Raw genomic sequence first — 19,162 nt, forward strand, 5'->3', positions numbered from 1 at the left:
CTTTAATAATTCTGGAGATAAATAAGACCCAAATAAGACCTGTAACCTGTAATGGAGATCTTAGCAGACCATTTGGACGTTCCATCCAGGACAGTCTGTTTAACAGTCTTCATCTGCTGGGCATGGTTCAGTTTGGTGATGTTGAAGACAGTGCGAATGGCCTCGAAGATCTCAGGCTTGTTCCTCTCGCGGATCTTCATGCGGTCCTTCATGGCTGAGATGATGTGCTGGTTTCGGTCCTCAGCACCTGTCTTACTGCTCTTCTCCGCCGCTCCTGAACAGAGAGAGAGAGAGAGAGAAGAAGAAAGAGAAACATGACTGTGCTATCTCTGCGTCCAACAAAATTGCGTGTATTTCCCTGGTTCTTACATTCCCTTGTTCTCCAAGTTGTGTTCTTTGTTCTAGTATTAATTCCTCACTCTACTTGTAGGCATAGACGGTCTGGCTTTAGCGTTATGATGAAGGATTTGCTCATGGTGAGTTCAGCTGTAGATCCTGGAGATGACTGAAGAGCCACTGGAAGCTAGTGCGATTGTACACAGCTATTGTAATGTAAGGAATAATTACTGTAATTACTGTTACTGTTACAAAGCGCTGACACTGGAGACTCCTTCCATCAATGTTACATAACCCTATTTCTCCATACAGAAAACTTCACCACATCAACAATCACACATGTTTATGTGAAGCGTCTGCTGTACGAGTCCCTGTGGATGACCTGTTGCTATAGAAACGATAACGTATTAGAACAAGTGCATTAATATAAACCTGTGATTTGCAGCTGCACTACAGTCAGAGCTGCTGTTATAGAAAACTAATCAACACCTTCTGACCAATCACAATCCAGAATTCATCAAGTTTTAACAGTGTTAGTGAAGAGTTGTGTCTCACTCTGTAGGCAGTCGGCGTTGAGGAGCTCTTGGCACTTCTCGTGGCACTTGACCCCACACTCGGTGCACCTCATGCCCTGGCGCGCGATGCCCCACAGCAGCCCCTCACACTCGTAGCAGTAGGTGGGCGTGGTGGCCGTCCACACCTCGAAGTTGTGCGGCGTGGTGCAGGAGATGGGGTAGATCAGAGCCTGGAGAGTTTTCTTGTACACGTGACTCTTCTGCGAGGGAGGAAACGGTGGAAAAGCAGAACGTGAGACTTCAGGGTAATTAACTAATGATTGTGTAGGTGGTGTGGAGGCCGCTGCGCTAAAAAAACAAGAAACCGATGCCTTCCAATTATCCTCCCGAGATTAATTATGTTACTGAGCACAGCTCAGCAGTGTGAGACATGGTTACTCATAGAGACATAGTTTTGCTTCCTTATAGCTGGAACCTAAATAAATGCTGAGATGCCAACATTGCTAACAGGAAAATCCAAGAAAATCCAAAAAAAATTCCCACAAAAACCCACAGCGTATGTCGGTGGACGAGTTGGCCATTTTTTTTCAGATGTGCGCCAAGCAAAAGAAGAAAACAGCGAAGCAAATGTTGGGTGTGATGATACTGAATAATTAGCAACTCCTCCATTTTTTATCATCAAAAAATAGCCACCATCACACCTTCTTGTTTTCTATTGGCTCACACTTCAGAGGTCAAAGTTCACCTACAGAAAGTTAACATGAAGTGAAGGAACTTTACCACAAGTGGGTCCTCTGTCCTGTCCACTTCAATGAATTTGCTTTTCTACCATTTTTTTCTTGTGTTCAGTTTGACCTTTGGAAAATACACAAGAACGTAGTATCACCATAGCAACAGCGTGGAAAATCGTAAATGCTACGTTGGCACCTCTGTAGATATAACATACTCTTCTGAATCTATGTTGTGGTTTTGTATTTGTTTGAATGTTCTACTTCCTGGTTTTGCACACATGCTACTCTCTGACTGTACCTCAATACGCGTTCTTGTTTCCTGGTTCTTGTTCAGTTCCACTTCTGAAGAAAGCGAGTACTGAGAACGGCTAAAATAAGGGTTTTCCATCAGCACAAATATCGAGCACGCATCAGTTAGTGATCTGATGGATCCATAATTCAGCGTGAGCCTGTGAACCGTACGTTTTCGGTTTTTATTTAAACCAAGCGGTGCGTGAAAATCTGATTCTGAACAAATGAGGTGAGAAATGTGGAACACGGCTGTGGAATAAAGTACAGTGTCGGTTTGATGCCAGCACCACAATCAACTCCATTCCTTCATATTTTCATTCTTTACATTCCCTCAGCTTTATACACTGCTGCCTTTCACACATGTAATGAGCTGAAAAGGCAGATTAGTGAGAACAGGAGTCATGGACAAGCGTCAGTAGAGAGAATACGCACTAGGGGCTGTACAGCCTTGTTTTATTTTCTTCTGCTTTAATGGACCATTAACACTTTGATACTACTCTGTATGAAGTGGAGAGGTGAGAAAGCGTGAGACTTTTTTTTTAATCATGCCTGCTCCTGAAGGAATTCCTCACACGGTTATTTCTGTCGTCCTTTAAAGCTAAATAAAACCTGTGCACTGTACTGTAGCAGAGAGAATTCAGCCAGTGTGTTGGAGAGCGCTCTCAGAGCCGCGGGTTGCACATCCCTCACATCACTATCCGATCCCACTCATCTAGATTAGAGTCAGATCAGCAGCAGTTTGCTGTTTCAGATCGGTTTTTAGACGCTACTGAGGCCAGTTGCTGTAGGTGCAACATCGTCTGTCTAAGGAAGGAAGGCGGCTGATTGAGCTACGAGGAGGTCGACGCTGATCAGCTTCACAAGTTCTGCTGAGCTGCCAGTGTAAACAGTGTAATATGATATACACATTCATTATTCTGCACTTTTATTGCACTGATTTATTTCCTTTTATTGTTAACAGTGTAGCATAGAATATCACTGAAGCTGAAGTGTAGTGTGTAGCATGTGTGTGTGTGAGATGTTCTTTACTACAGAAATAAAACAATAAAAAATAATGATGTCCTGAAACAGTTTTCATTAGTTTTAACTATGGAAAAGATGACTCATTTAATACTTTTTTAATATTTCTGGTCGATTAGTAAATATTACTAGTCGTGCGACCGTACGATGTGCACTCGCGTCCCACTGCCTCGCTTTAATTATCATGGAAAATAAGTGTCATGCTGGGTGAGCTGGGTGAGAGGAGGCCAAATAAATATGACTTTAATAAGTATTTTTTATAGATTTCAGAGGTGTGTGATTTTTATTGCATTATGAGAGGTTAGAGCTAGAGGGCGGGGGTTAACGTTCACACATTCTCATCAATAAAAGAGACCTCACTGGCTTTATTAAATCACACAGGTACAGACTGTGCATGAGAACAGGTCAAAAATATTAAAGTGAGGTGTATGTGTGTGTGTGTGTGTGTGTGTGTTTGTGTGTGTGTTACCAGCTCCTCGTCTTTGAGTGAGGGCCGAGACGCCAGTGAATATGAGATGGCGGCTTTTCTGGACTGCACCAGGGACTGAGAAAGAGACATAAGATAAAGTGAGAAGGAAAGAACAAAAGAGGATGTCTGATATAAGTGTGTAATTACTGAATTCATTCACTCCTAAACAGAACAGAACATTACACATGTAAGTGCTAACATTATGCTAAATATCGTTTTGGAGCAGCAGCGTGTATTTATCCCGTCAGGCTAAAAGCAGCAATTAATATTTTTCTAAAGATCTTCACTCGGCATTACAGAATAAACCACTGTACTTATACATATTCACAAACACATCAGTCAAGTTCTCTTTCTTTCTCGTTTTTCTTCTTTTAATCTTTAAGCAGCAGCAGCAGCACATCTCCAGGAGCCACAGGCGTTTTTGTTCTGTGTGAGGGAAAAAAGTGCACTTTAAAAACCGTTCAGGCTAAAGGCTTGTGTGTGTGTGTGTGTGTGTTTTTCCTCCAGTGTGTGAAGCTGCTGAGTCACGGCTGATGGCCGCATGCCTCGGCGTGGGTGCTGCTGTGCGTTTGTGTGGCGTAGCACAAAGCCGATACACACTTCACGTCTTTGAGTCGCACACAGCGAGGTCCGCACGTGTGGGTGCGAGACGAAGACTCGTCCTCACGCCGCTGTTAGATCTGCTGTAGATTTACTGTCTGCTGTTTCAGTGCTGCACTCAATACACACATCAGAATGTGGAGAAAGAAACATTGCGCAACGGCAGCGAAATGAAACAGAACGCCGGCGCTGGTCCAGTGTGAGTGATGAAGGTGGCTGGAGCAGGGGGCCAAGCACCAATCCACTCATTCCACCTCCATTTATCTTCATTCAATTCCCTTCACTCACAACAACACTGTAAATAATGCACACTCATTCAGCCATGTTTCTCTGAGAAGATCATTTAACTGAATTATTTGCTGCTAAACCTTGACCCTATGTTCACACTAGCGGGTGACAAGTCACTTGTGTCACTTGTGGGCGTGGCCTGTCTAGCATGAGAAGCTAACTAGTTGAACACAAATTGGTGTCTATAGCAGGGATGGACAAATCAGTAGCCCAGGCAGCTGGGATGAGCAGATTTTGTATCCAGGCTCTTAGTTTTTATTCATAGCTGCCCAGCGGAAAGAAAATAAACCCGACTGACTTTCACAAAACAAGTGTTCATTTGGTGTGTAAGTTTAAAATGATTGCATTTCACGATGGTGTGATGCACCTCGATGCTGTAGAACGGTTCCTACTAGGTGGATTAATTCATGTGTGTGGATAACAGATGATCTTTTCAGAATCAGTAACACACAGGTTTGAGGAAACACTGACGAAACTGCACAAAGCTGCAATACACGCTGTCACCTCGCTGTTAAACCCATCGAGAGAAAATAAAGACGCTAGCTGAATAATATTTTCACTTGTGACGTGACAGAACACCACAGCGCATAGACCAAACCTCGGCCAATGACTTGCTGACTTTTTTTTGAAGTCATAAACCTGAAGCGCTGCAGGAAGAACTCGCTGGATTGTACAAAAATGACACAATGGACAGTCTGACAGCTACTCATCTTGTTTACATTTATCTTAAATGTGCTAGTGTTAAATAAATCCTATTAAATCTTCAGACTTTTTTCTACTCACCATAGCCTGGATATCATCGGCACCAGAAGAGAAGGCGGACGAGAGAAGAAGAAAGAGCAATTAAAAAGTTTTATTGTGTTATTATTATCAGAGGAAACCTTATTCAGACTGTTATATATGTACTAAACTAAACACTGAGAGATATTCCGGGTTTCATCCCTCATTAGTCTTTAGCGAGGTGTCATAAAAAGTTAAATAAGTTAAATAAACATGAATTTTAAAGCGCTTACCACTTCGCTAACCAATGGGATCGGCTTCCTCCTGCGCAGATCAGGCATGCTGTCAATACCGAAGATCGCTCCTCCTCCTCCTCCTCCACTACAGAGACACACTCCTCTTATTACCAACTTTTCATAGTAAAAGTTACTGTGAACACCCTGAGATTGATTATTTTCCTATAACAGCATATCCCCAAGTGCTTTATTCCTCTTATACCACAGCAGTTTCCCAACAATTACTTTTATTCATTAAAGAACAAAACGTCACACTTTATTTGTTTATAGCTGCATTTAAAACAGACAGACAGACACACAGAAGACAGAGAGATAGACTGACATACAGAGAGCTAGACAGATAAACAGACAGACAGAAAACAAATAGACAGACAGGCAAGCCGTCAGACAGACAGACAGCTAGAGTGTTTGACAGACAGGCAGACAGACAGACAGACTGACAGACAGAGATGCAGACAAAAATAAATAAAGACAGAGAGAGAGAGAGAGAGAGAGAGAAAGCACAGACAAAGAAAAACAGACAGACAGACAAACTAACAGATGGGGAAACAGACAGACAGAAGACAGCCAGACCAACAAATGGATAGACAGACAAACACACATCAACACATAAACTAGCAGACAAAAAGACAGTCATACAAATAGACAGATGAGCAGACAGACAGAGAGAGAGAGAGAGAGAGAGAGAGAGAGAGAGACATACAGACAGAGAGAGAGAGAGAGAGAGAGAGACAGACAGACAGACAGAGACACAGAGACAGATAGACAGACAGACAGATATAATACCCAGTACTGGTCCATGGCTGTTGGTTTGAGCCTCCATTATCATTACTGTGTGTCTGTTTGGGAAAGAAAACATTACCTGTTACACCCACCAATCAGGACAACTGAATTACACACACACACACACACACACCCAACATAACACAGGACAGGAAGAAAGACAGGAAAGAAGTGGCCTTGTTGTATGTTTGATTGAGTTTTGAGTGTAAATCAAATCAGCAAACGATTTTCACACCCTGAGGACCAGGAGTTCAAAAATCCAAAATCCAGTGATGTCAGGATTCTTAAAGAAAACACTGTAAGTTATATTACCTGAATGTGAACTGAGCGTGACCCATGTGTGTGAAGAAAACTCATCAGTGTTGTTTTTTGTGGTGAAGAGGATGTGATTCAACACTGATACAGCGATGACTGTCAAGTCCTCACATAAATATACATTATTATGTGATTATATTATGTGATATGTGATATATATATATATATATATATATATATATATATATATATATATATATATATATATATATATATATATATATATATATATCATTGTATATATTTGATATATATTTGATTCTGTATTGTGTAAGTATTTGGCTCATTAAGTGACCAACATCACAAACAAAGCTCCAGCCATCAGGATAAAAAGCACATTTTTCCTTCTGCCATATTTTTGGACTCTGATTTAATGCTTGTTTCATGTGGTGCATTTCTCACGACTCTTTTTCTTTTCTCAAACAGGAAACAGCAGGTTATTGTCTTAAAGTGCTGAAAAGATGTGCGACAGTGAATACACGGTGCAATTCTAACAGCTCTCGAAGACAAGGGAGGACAAATATGTGTGAGGATAATAATCTTGTCATCATATGGACGCAGATGAAAGGCATTCACAGAGACACAATCAAACATCTGCAGTGCAAAGAACCGCCTTGTTTCTTTTTAAACAACTTCAAACATCACCTGATCTTCATCCTGACTCCCATCTGCAATTAAACACAGAGACACAAACAGGCATCAACTATAGTTAAGCAGAATTAAAGTCATTAAATAAACATCCAGACATGGAGGAAATGTTGGAGAGCGCGAGAAAGAGAGAGAGCGAGAGCGAGAGGGTGGACATGAGTTTCGAGGATTTTGCTATTGATTCTCCGAGTCTTGAGTTCATAAAAGTTTCATGGAGATGTATAATTCATTTCATATCACAGTCCTCATTAATTCCTTCCTCCTTCTCCTTTTGGTCAGGTCCGTTCTCAGTGCGAGTAATTAATGCGCCATGAGTGTAGAAATCATTGGGTGATACAACCAGAACAGGCAATTTACTCAAAAAGAAGTGAAAATACACACAAATTTAACTCAGTGTCTATAAAAACAATGGAGAGAAAAAAGTGAGGTGGGAAAACCTCTTTTTTCTCTGTTTTGGCCTCGGCAAAAACTTTCACATGGTGAAAGTCTGATGTTTTCTTCCACATATAGCTGAAGACATCAACATTTATGACCTAATATACTGATTGAACTCAACATTACTGACAGGAAGCGAGTTCTCACTTTGATGATCAACTTCAGTGATTTGATTATCCGCCTCAGTCACTGTCTCACATATAGTAATATCAATAATTTAGGATGGCATTAATAACTGGAAAATGAAAGGATCTGGGGTTGAACATGGTTAAAAACGTACCTGGGTTGAAATCACCTTCGGAGAATGAGAACATGGTCACCATGCCGAGGCGTCTTCTGCTCTCTCTCTTCTCTCTAAGGATCTGCTGGAAGGTTCTGAGGCATTTCAGCCTACGGGCATCTCTCTCGCTCAGTTGTATGGGGTGGTGTCCTTCCTGTTCTCCATCCTCTGCTTGTTCTCCTGTGGGTTCCTTTGAGGTTTCTTGCTTGTCCTCCTCAGCAGTCAGAGAGACAGAGCGCGATTCGGTGGTCAGGCAGTCAGGATGGGTGACCATAGTAGCATGCAATGTTGTATCACTAGAGAGGACCGGTTCTGATGAAAGCACTGTATCCAAAGTTTCTATAGTGTGTATGCTGGTCTCGACAGACTCTGGTATGGTGTCACAAGGATTTGATGGGGTCGAGATAGACTCATTTGACTCCACATGGTCAGGATCTGGTGTGCAGCCTTGAGATGGCACTGAAGTGTTTGCATTTGAAATTTCTGCTTGAAGGGTCACAATACAAGGTGATTCCTCACTGGTTGACTCACTGTCCAGCAAGCCTTCCCCTGCTTGAGGCTCACTTGACGTATCAGCTTTATCCACTGGTGAGGTTGCACCACCTGCCTCTAGCTTCTTTAGGGCCATCTTCAGTGCAGATCTGAAATCCAGCACTGCTCTTCCAAGCTTCTTAACGTTAAACCCTACACTGTTGCTTTCATCGGTGTCCAGCTCCTGTTCAAGAACGTATTCATGAGAGCTTGTTGCGTATCCCCGTGTGACTGGATCAGTGGCATTCTCTATAGACTCCATATTCAAAGCAAGGTGTGTGCAGGTCTCAGATGAGGAACTTGTAATATATTCTTTATAATCAGCAGCAGTGAAGTTATGACATGGTGTTGAAGGTTGTGTTGTTTGATAGCCAGAAGTTTTGGAATACTCACAAACACCTATAAAATCACTGTACTCCACAGCTAAGCCCTCAGGATGTCCATCCACCTTGTATGGATTTGATTTACTTCTATTTCCACGCCACTCATCCCTACTACATGTGCTAGCAGGAGAATTGTAGTGCAGATTGGAAGAGATTGAAATGTGCTCTGAAGTTGATTCCTCCAGTTCAGTACAATCACCTTCATCTCTTAAAAGATCCCAGGTATCTACCTCTCCAGTGCCTTCTTCAAAACTGCCTTGTCTGGAGTATGGATCTTCTTCACTCCATCTCGTCTCCCCGCTCCCACTGTGTTCCAGGCCTGTTTGATCCCAGTTCTGCACTTCATCTGTAGCACGCACCCATCCAGAAGGTCTCTCCTGGTCAGATTCGGACTTGGAACTCTGACCTGAGGAAACAGAGCTAGTACTGAGACAGTCCTGACCATCTTGGTGTTCAAGGTAGCCAAGGCTTTGCTTCCTTCTTACTGTGCTTGGGGGTAAATCTGAGCTCTGTACAGGCATACCATGCCCAAATGGATCACGGACAGTATCATTAGTACTGGTGAAGTTAGATAGAGCTCTACAGGAGCCTTTTTCAAGGCTCAGGGGACACGTTTGTTTGCGTTGTTTATCAAACACTTTATACCCTGCTTGCGTACCACAGCTCATGCATTCTACAGTATGGAGTTTGTCACAGGTCTCGCTGAAAGGACTGTCAGATTGATGATGATCATGCTTGGACCCCGCACCAGGCCATGTCTCCACGCCAGACCTGGTACCTGAGCGAATGCCTTCAATCTCCAGTAAAACTGCATCCACACAGCTGGACACTTCTTCAACAGACCCACGAACAGAAGACAGATACTCCCTTAGGTCTGAAATTTCCTCCTGGATTTTATTGATGCCCTTTAGTTCCTTCAGTATATGCTCAATAATGGCACTCGATTCCTCCTCTTGATCTATATCCTCGTCTTCCTCCACAATCTTGTCTTGCATCACCATGTTAAACCGGTAAAGCAGATCTTTCTGACATGCTGAAGTCCCACCAGCAAGTCCTCTGCCAAATGCAAACCCTGGTCCGTTGACATCTTGAGTTCTGTGTAACTCTGGTGGATTGATGTGTTGCAAGGTGCAAGGGATTCGTATGCCTCCCTCTTGGTTCAACTCGACCTCTCCTACACAGTATGCTCCAGCAACACCATCAAGTTCTTTCCCATTTGGGACTTGCGGAAGGTTGCAGACTTCGACAGAAGCCATTCCCCTCCTGTAGCAGCCCTGCACCTTCCGCATGTCCTCAGTCTCTTCTGGATCTTCCTCTTCAATTCCTGCGTAGTAAAGTTGTGAAGCTGGGACAGAGTGATCGGCTGAGCCCTGTAAGAGACGGTGAATTTTCCCACGTAGCATGATGGCCACTCTCGGGTTCGGCTGCCTCCTCTTGTGCACCACTGGCTTGTTCTTGGGTCGGCCGTACTGTGGGGCCCCGGTCCCGTCCTGGCCATTGTAGCGATTGCGAGAGAACATTTTTTAACTAGACGGATGCAGGGGCACCTAAAAGGTCCTCCCAATTCCAATGTTGAAAGAATAATTCACATTATTTAAAGTTCCAATAATGTAGAAATTTATGAATCAGCTGATAGCAGCTTGTGGGATTAGTCCATGTCTGAGGGAGACAAAAGAAGCACATTTAAAAGAAAGAACAGCAGGTTCATTTTACATTAAGGGTGTTACGGTTTTACGGTAAGTCACGGTGTATGATCAGATGGTTACCTCAACGTTTTCACCTAAATGACTTTTTCAGAATACAGAATAAATTGCTTGTCCATCTATTACCATCTACAAATTAGCAGCCTACTAATGTTTGATTGTTCAATCCTTTCTTCTCTTATAAAAGATGAATTCATTTCATGCACATTATCATAATTCTTCCATTATCACAACATTATTTAGCATTCACCTTGTACATTTCATGCCTTCTTTTCACAAGCAGTGTATTTATCTGCTGTTTGACAGTCTGCTCACAACTGGGAAGCATATGCCACAGCATGGATGAATCAATGGATCTGACATACACTCACTGCCAAGATACCAAATGCCAAATCAATGGTGAAAAGTCAGATGACTAAGCATTACATTTAAACCTTTCTGTTGTCATGGTAACCATATTTGTGTACACACCATGCACACACACAAAGGCAAACTATCTACACAGAGCCATTAATTACAGCATTGAGAAAATTGTAGACCTGATATTACGTGTATATTTAGTTTTGAATGAATTAAATGCCTTCTCTTAGAGTACAAATTTAATCTGCACAACGAGACAATGCACAGTGACACTGATTATATTGACACCCTTTAGCTCGTTCTATATATGCTCACTTTAAAGTTTAATATGTGTGTTTATAGACAAAAAATAAATTTCAGCCTGACATATTGTGGTTACATCAAACTGGCAGACAGTGGACTTAATACTGCTCCTTAAGTTCAAAAGGTCAAAATCATGTGCAACTGAGACACGCCTCTGTTTTAGACAAACTCCGCCCCCTTGTGTAATAGTGCGTAAGTTAGTAGTTACTTCTGAGGTCTGAATTCTGCTGTGTGAAATTTCAGGGTTAAATCCTCAATGTATGTTCAACTCAACTCTGAATACAGCTGTTAGAGAAGCTATGAATGTTACTGAACTTGTGTGTGTGTGTGTGTGTGTGTGAAAGAGGACGTAGTAGTTAAGCATCTCAAGTAGAAATATACATAAAGCCTGAGGCCAATAAAGAAGACTCTCCTCTGGCACACTGAAGTAAACACAAATAGAAAATAATGGCCATCAATCAACAACTGCTGTGTACCTGTAAGAAGAAATGCACCACCTGCACTACACACACCACACACACACACACACACACACACACACACACCACACACACACACCACACACACACAGCTGTCTGTCACGGCAGATGCCACATCTCCCCTTAGACATGCGGCAATCATTGAATCTTTCTCCTTCTCACACACATCAGTCAATCTGGGGAAAAGTTTTCATCTGGGAGGCTACAGAGTCTAAAACACACCGACTCTAACACACACGCACACACACACACGCACACACACACACTCACGCACACACACAAATTGCCAGACTAACCTGGTTCAGTTTCTGACAGAAACGAGACACAGACAGGGCTTCAGAGAACACACACACACAGATAAACAAGAGCCTTTATAAACTATTAGACTAGAATATTCCTCTTGACTCCATGGCAACATCAGACAGAAAACAGCACACATTATCGAACAGAAGAGCTAAACGTCAAGCATCACACTGTTGTTTCACAAAACTGCAGAAATTCTTAAAGTGTATTTTATTTAATTTACTGCATTTTATTTTAATATGTAACTAATAAACACTGTGTCATGCTGCTATGGTAAAATTATCAACGATGGGGTGGTGTGATGAAGCAGAGTTACTCTTACCTCCCTGAAGTTGATAATTTTCCTATAACAGCACGTCCCCTAGTGTTTTATTCCTCTTATACCACAGCAGCGTAAAGCGTTACAAAGCGCTGACACTGGAGACTCCTTCCATAAATGTTACATAAACGTCTCCTTACAGAAAACCTCACCATATCGATGATTACACGCGTTTTAACACTGTACACGTCCCTGTGAATTTGCTGTTACTATATTAGAAACAATAACGTATTAGAACTTTTGTAAACATTTTGTTCTGCGCAGTTCTGGGAAAAGTTATCACTCCCAGCTGGTCTTACTGGGTGAAGTGTAGAGAATAAGAAGATTTGTTAGAAGATGCAATTTCACACGCGAGTTGTTTTTCATTCGGGTTTTTTCCCGCACGCTGCAGGAAGTTTAATTCTTCAGTCTTGCCAAACTTCGTGCTCAGTGACAGTGAGAGATGACCGGAGACGGCCTGTTTCTTAGAGTCAGCTTTATTTTATGGATTTTTAGGAATTCTATCACACACAGACTGTTCAAGCCTACACACATCCTCTTAAAATCGAACATCATCTGAACCGAGTCATTTGATAACGTCAGGAAACGTAAACACGTCGCCATGCCATATACATACGTGACGTGTATAAACTGATTAAAAGCGTGTATATGGACGTGTCACTGTACACACCAAGTCATTTCCACTCTGCTTTTCTGCAGCATCATTAAAAGAGCGCATGCTGCTTTCAGACTCCACTGACATGGGAACCGTCGCCATGGAAACCTCATGCTACCTGTGAGCAGGTAGCCTTAATCGGTTCTATAGATATCTCTCCATAAACACACCAATTAACAGTGTTCTGGTTGCAGCTCCTCTCCTCATCGCTGCTCTTCCCTCGACTCAAAAAAAAGAGACAGAGTTTAGAGATGGAGGATGTCACGAGAAAAATACGACTAACGTTTCTGACTACAGCGATGTCGAGCTCTCAGATCAGGAAGTCAGCTTTTTCCTGCGTCTGAGCAACTTTCTTTCTGAATACGTCACTGTAGAATCACAGGCGGGACAAAAAAATATAATAAACGATCATGTCATGTGACGTTTCACTTCTCCTCCCCCACACGATGCTGAGACTTTGGTCTCGGTTCTTTGGTTTGAGTCACCACTTTTGTTCTGTCTGTTCTGTCAAAACACTTTAATTCACTGATTCTCTTCACTACCAGAGATGCAATGTAATCATCTGCAGTTTCCATGCGTCCAAATAAATCCTGATTCTCTGCATCGCTCACAAAGATGGCAGACAAACACTGATCCATAGTACACCAGGCAGCACGTCACACCAGCCGCTGTTTTCAAAGAAATTTGCGTGACAGTTTGTTGACAGAAATAAAGCTTCGCACTGACAAACTGACGTTCACTCGTTAGCGTAATGTCTCAGGTTTCACAGGGAAAAAAACACATCATCTGAAACACAACACATCTGAAACAGAAAAGCTGCGATGCTTTAAACACAGACGTGATCTCGGTCCCATATCAGTTACTGCAGAAATAAAACAGTGACCTGACTCCATGTTTGTTTTGGAACGCCCACTTTTCACAAGCCAATCAAATTCCAACACATAAAAAAAACAAAGCCCCACCCACCCATATATGACTTCTGACTCTGAAATACAATGGAAGAAAATTGTCTACGAATTTCCATTAAGTTTTGTGGTTTAAATGCTGTAATATATCTATCTAATGACACGAGACAGCAGAAAAACCCCTGATAATGTGATGGCTGACAGGTCACATGACCAAAAATGATGCTAATCCAGCAGTTTTCTGGAACATTGTCTCATGGAGTAAAAGCAATAACGTCGCTGGAGTTCTGTTTGCTATAAAGCAGGAGCAGCCGACAGCTCGCATAAACCATTTCCTGCTCCCCTGTCTACTTTCAACAAAAATCAATTATTTCCCAAATAGCTGCACTGAGAACATGCGACTTGTGGCTGCATTATAAACAGGGACTTTAGGCATCGACGGCTGATGGAGTGCGGAGACTGGAAATGAATCAGTGTAAAGGTCAGAGCTGCAAAATCGAAATCAATAAGCCACTCTAACCCGAGGAGTGTTTACGCCGACTCCAAGAAATAACATTTAAAAAGCAAGAGAAGGACTGGGTTATGATTAAGACACCGATCTCCGAACTCGTGCAACATTAGCAGTAACTTCAAAAATATTGGAAAGTAATATTTAAAAAATATTTGAAAGCATGGCTCGAACTCTAGCTTGGTGTCAGCTCAATCTTCCCAGGTTTACTGATTTGTGGCGTTAAAGTAGAAACTCGGCATAAGAAATTCACCGCCAGCAAAAGTGGTGAGAAAGTGTTCTCTTTTCATTCTTTCACCTTCAGTCGAGTTGAATTTTTTCCCAGGTATTTTCTTCACATTGGACCTGAGTGAATAATCATCGCCTAAGCAATACAGGTGACAAATATGTCATATCACGATACAGCAAATCTGGTTTGTGCTTTAAAAAAACAGCTTGATAATTTTATTTAATGTCTACAGAAAGAAGAATAAATAAATAAATAAATTTAAAAAGAAACATTAAAAATTAAAAAATACATATAATTTAAATTCTACAGCTTGAAAGATTCAGTATAAAAGCTTAATATGGATCAGAGTTTTTAACTGTTAATAAAAATGTTGTGAAACATATTGCGATATCTCAGAAAACTGTATTGTGCAGTAATTTATCATGATATTGATCTCATATCGCCCAGCCCTAAAGCAAGCAGGAGGTCTGTTTCTCGTGTTCATTTAACACTTCAGAAGCTCTCTGAATAGTGTTTAATAATAGATTTTTAAATAATTGCAGTAATTCAGTAGTGTTCTGCATTCTACCCAAACACAGACACCTACGCCGTGTTTTGCTGTGATTTAAGTAAAGTTCAACTACTGATGAATTTTTTGTCGAATAACGGTTGCAGTCTCTTTCCCTGACTCGACACTTTGCACAGAGGAGTGTGTCTCGGTCTGGTCTGATTGTGTGCCAGTACGCTGATCAGCAAACTGACGCTGATAAACATCAGGAGGAGAATAAAAGGCACATCAGACTGAAAGGCAGCGACGAGAAGACCGCAGGGAAGTAATGGAACATAATGGGAAGGGTAGTGATGGCATGATGGCGTCTACAGCTTTCACTGCCTCTCTCTCTCTCACTGGCTTTTCTCCACACAAAGAGCAGATCCTGGTGTATAAATGCCAAGCAGAGCGGTCACTACACACGCTGTGGCATTTTCAAATACGTGTCAGAACAACGTGCCTCTTTTCAATGCGCCAAATTGTCAGATTATTTCCTCAAGTGTACAGAGACACGGTTCCCCTCAACGTTCCTGCAAACCCGGGGGGGACCGGGACAGCGTACGTCACTCGTTCTCCCTGAAATAAACGCGGTTTATAGCACTTTCTGTTTCCTCATCCTGTTTAACTCCAAACTGCACTAGTATAAATACATACGTATAATAAAATAAAACAACTATTACGTGATGAACCGGTATCCAGAACCATTAAGCCACACAAGCTGCATGCTAAGCTACTGAGCTAGCTCATACTGCTAATCATGGTTGTCATGGCAACATTATGTTTTGAAAGATTTGCTTGAGTCGCTAAGAAAATTGCAATGCGCAAATATAACAAATATGAGCTGGTTTGCTAGCAGTTAGCACAATGGCCAGTTATGCTAGCTGTGTGGGATGGCAGGAAGACATGGGGGTGTGTCCACATTTGCATATTCATGTTTATTCATGTTTAGGGTGTTTTAATGGGGGTAAAATGTAGAGATGTTCCTCAGCCATGTTGAGTTATGCACAACTGTTTATTATTCTATACAGAGAGCTAGGTAAACATAGATAATACAGACAGACAGGCAGACAGACAGACAGATAGATAGATAGATAGATAGATAGATAGATAGACAGACTCCTCAACTGTGTGTCAATAAGTGTCTCAATAAGTGACAAAGGAGGTAAATGGAGATATTTGTGCAGTGTGATGTAAAGGTCCCACAGTAGTTGTGCTGAAAATGGACAGGATCTCTCTGTCTCCCTCTCTGTCTGTCTGTCTCTTTGTATCTCTGTCTCTCTGTCTCTCTCTCTCTCTCTCTCTCTCTCTCTCTCACACACCCCTATTACAGACAGTGTTGGTTATTTGTCTGTGTCTGAAGTGCACTTTGTGTCATTACATTTATTTGTCTCTTCCCTCTACTTTCCTGCTCTTTCATTCTGTTTTGTCTTTTTAATATATATATATATATATATAGAGAGAGAGAGAGAGAGAGTGTGTGTGTGTGTGTGTGTGTGTGTGTGTGTGTGTGCGCGGGTGCGTGTGTTGGGGTTCTTGGTAAATTAAATCAGCAGTAATAGTACACTTTTCTGCTGCGCTGTCTCCTGCTGTATCCAGCCAGACACTAACACACACACGCGCACGCACACATACACACACACACACACACATACACACACACACACCCCAACGTTTTGGCTTATAACTTATTGGATAACAATGTAGCTACAATAATAACTGCATAAGAATGTTAGTTTTGCAGCCTCAGTGTTTTAGAGAACGAGAAACACATTTACAGACAAATTTACACGTCTGATAAGAGAGGACAGGAAACACGATATGCTTCCCAACTGTCTCTCATTTTACTCGTAGCTGAACACGCAGTACGAGGGCTAATACGAGCATCCTTCAACACTGTGCTCTACTTTCTACATCAGCTCACACTCCATCTTAAGCGCAGACTCAGCCACGCTGTTTTAGTCTCCAGCAGCCAGTTACAGCAGCTCAGCCTAAGACTGACGGTAGGTCAGGGTTTAAAGTCCACGCTAAATCATCTGATGAGAGGAGTTCGTCTAAAGCTAGCGCCGTGGAGAATCTCAGCTGCACTTAACGTACTGTGTGAAGTGATCGTAGATCCCACCTGCTGCTGTATTCCACCATCACCAGCCAATCAGAATCACACGCTGACATAAACAGGAAGTACTTCATCCACACCGCCTGTCGTTCTCAGTCTAACATTCACTACTTCTAGGGAGGTCTGTGTCTCGAGTTTGTCATTTTACTCTGCATATGATATAATGTTACAGAAAGTAAAGTGGATTTTGTGCTTAACCTCAGTTTGATCTGCCATCAGGCTGATATCAGCAAAAAACTCTGAAGAATGAATGTGATCAAGATCCTGTAACAAATGGAGAGAAATTCAGATTGGAAGTGTTTTTGGAAAAGTTTTTTTTTGGACCTGGAAATGTTTATACATAAAGAGACTTAATCCTATTTTCTGTTAGAATTTATTTGTATTATATTTATACTAAGGGAGTTTTGTGTAAGTCGTGTTTTCAGCTGCGTATTTTTTAAGTGCTTCACACTTCATTAACAAAATCATTTTAACGCTTAGTGGTTTTAAAAGGAACAGAATATCAGATGCGTAACAGTATCAGCTGATACTTCAGTAAGTGGCACTGTGCCATCTCTAATCATTAGACTCCTCACAAATCACTGATATCCGGTAAACACATGCTCTTCACTTTAAACAGAATCAGTGAGTAGTTTCATTTTACAGCAGATTTCACACCACCAGAGAGGCAGGTGGAAGTTTTACGTTATTACTTCAGGCTACGTTAACACTATGCTAATTGGTGCAACTGTTATTTGTTTACTAGAGCGTAAATAAACCGTAGTAAACCTTTACGTTGTGGATTACGACAGAGCTTATGTTCTCCTGCTGCGACCGGCTGCTGCTCACAGACATTTAAACACTCGAGAGCTGCTCGCTCTGTTACGTATCTATTATAAACACAATGAGTCCATTGTGAAGAACACAACACACAGCAGAGCAGAGAAGAAGAAGGAGAAGAAGGAGAAGAAGGAGAAGGAGTGAGAACTCACCTCACACTCAGAACTTTCTCATTCTCTGAACTCTGAGCTCAGATATCGAGCGACGCTGATCACGGCGTTCTCAGACATGGTCCAGTCTCACTCGGAGAATTCAACAGGTTCACAGGAGTGATCTGTGTAGGTAGTGTGTCACGTCTTATCCACCCTAAACACACACACACACTCACACTACACACTACACACACCACCCCGTTACCTCGTCTCCCGCGCTCTCTCTCTCTCTCTCTCTCTCTCTCCAGCTTGTTGCTCGGAGAACGTCCGCTCTCTCGACTGAATGTTCACTCCCTCTTTCCCTCTCTCTCTCTCTCTCTCTCTCTCTCTCACTTCCTCCCTCTCCTTGCCATCTGCTGTCTTATTTTCCGCCGTTTTATTTCTTCTCTTCCTTCTCCTTAATAATTAGCGAACACTGGCAGCATCTCTACTCCACACATCACCTCCTTGCTCTCTCTCGTACACCGTCTCTCTACAGTTATGACGAGCGTATGAGTGAGCTCCGGTCCTTCTTATGATTCTTCTTTCCATGGAGACGAGCTGATGAATTAAAAGCGAGGACAGGAAAAAGGATCAGAATCTATTCACCAAGTACGAGGAGCTCATTGTGTTGACACAAATCATAAATATCCATAACATTACGCTGCATTTCGATAAAAATATGTAGATTCATTACAGCGACATGAACACTGCCCTCCAGAGTGACTGCCAGCCTTCAGGAAAAACAAACAATTCATATCTATTTAAGAAAAAACACATACAGGAACATTGTGTAATTGTTTTTTCAAATAGTTTGTACGTAGCACTTTTCTTTTTTTTTGTGACAGGGGTGACAGCAAGTGAAAAATAATAAATAATAAATATTATACATGATATTTACTTAATAATAATATGTTATATTTTTTAAATTAATTGTATTAATATGTTTATTAATGTTATATTTAATATTAGCAATTAATTCATATACATGTAATACCAATGCAATAAATACTACATGTTTTTCAAGCCTGACAATTCGTCTGTGTTTAAATAAAATATTCCTTCAATAATTCTGCCACCTACATTTTTGAGAGAAAATGTTATTATATTCAGAATATCTGAATTATTGTGCGTAACGTTTATTTTAAACTATAATGTTTATTAA

At 41.6% G+C, this 19,162-nt stretch overlaps 1 protein-coding gene across 1 annotated transcript in view; it reads right to left on the minus strand.

Annotated features, from left to right (window-relative positions):
* Positions 1–18,722, minus strand: part of LOC113528156 (protein unc-13 homolog B) — a 42,571-nt gene extending 23,849 nt beyond the window's left edge. Inside the window, exons 1-8 of the mRNA XM_053229136.1 lie at positions 18,019–18,722; positions 7,728–10,300; positions 7,010–7,032; positions 6,053–6,105; positions 5,264–5,351; positions 3,363–3,437; positions 892–1,111; positions 47–274 (exon numbers count right to left, since the gene is read on the minus strand). Of these exons, the coding sequence (XP_053085111.1) occupies positions 47–274; positions 892–1,111; positions 3,363–3,437; positions 5,264–5,351; positions 6,053–6,105; positions 7,010–7,032; positions 7,728–10,161 (3,121 nt within the window). The 5' untranslated portion in view covers positions 10,162–10,300; positions 18,019–18,722. The remainder of the gene's footprint in view (positions 1–46; positions 275–891; positions 1,112–3,362; positions 3,438–5,263; positions 5,352–6,052; positions 6,106–7,009; positions 7,033–7,727; positions 10,301–18,018) is intronic.
* Between the last annotated feature and the right edge of the window lie 440 nt (positions 18,723–19,162).

This window comes from Pangasianodon hypophthalmus, chromosome 24 (assembly GCF_027358585.1).
Source record: "Pangasianodon hypophthalmus isolate fPanHyp1 chromosome 24, fPanHyp1.pri, whole genome shotgun sequence".
NCBI classification, from domain to species: domain Eukaryota; kingdom Metazoa; phylum Chordata; class Actinopteri; order Siluriformes; family Pangasiidae; genus Pangasianodon; species Pangasianodon hypophthalmus.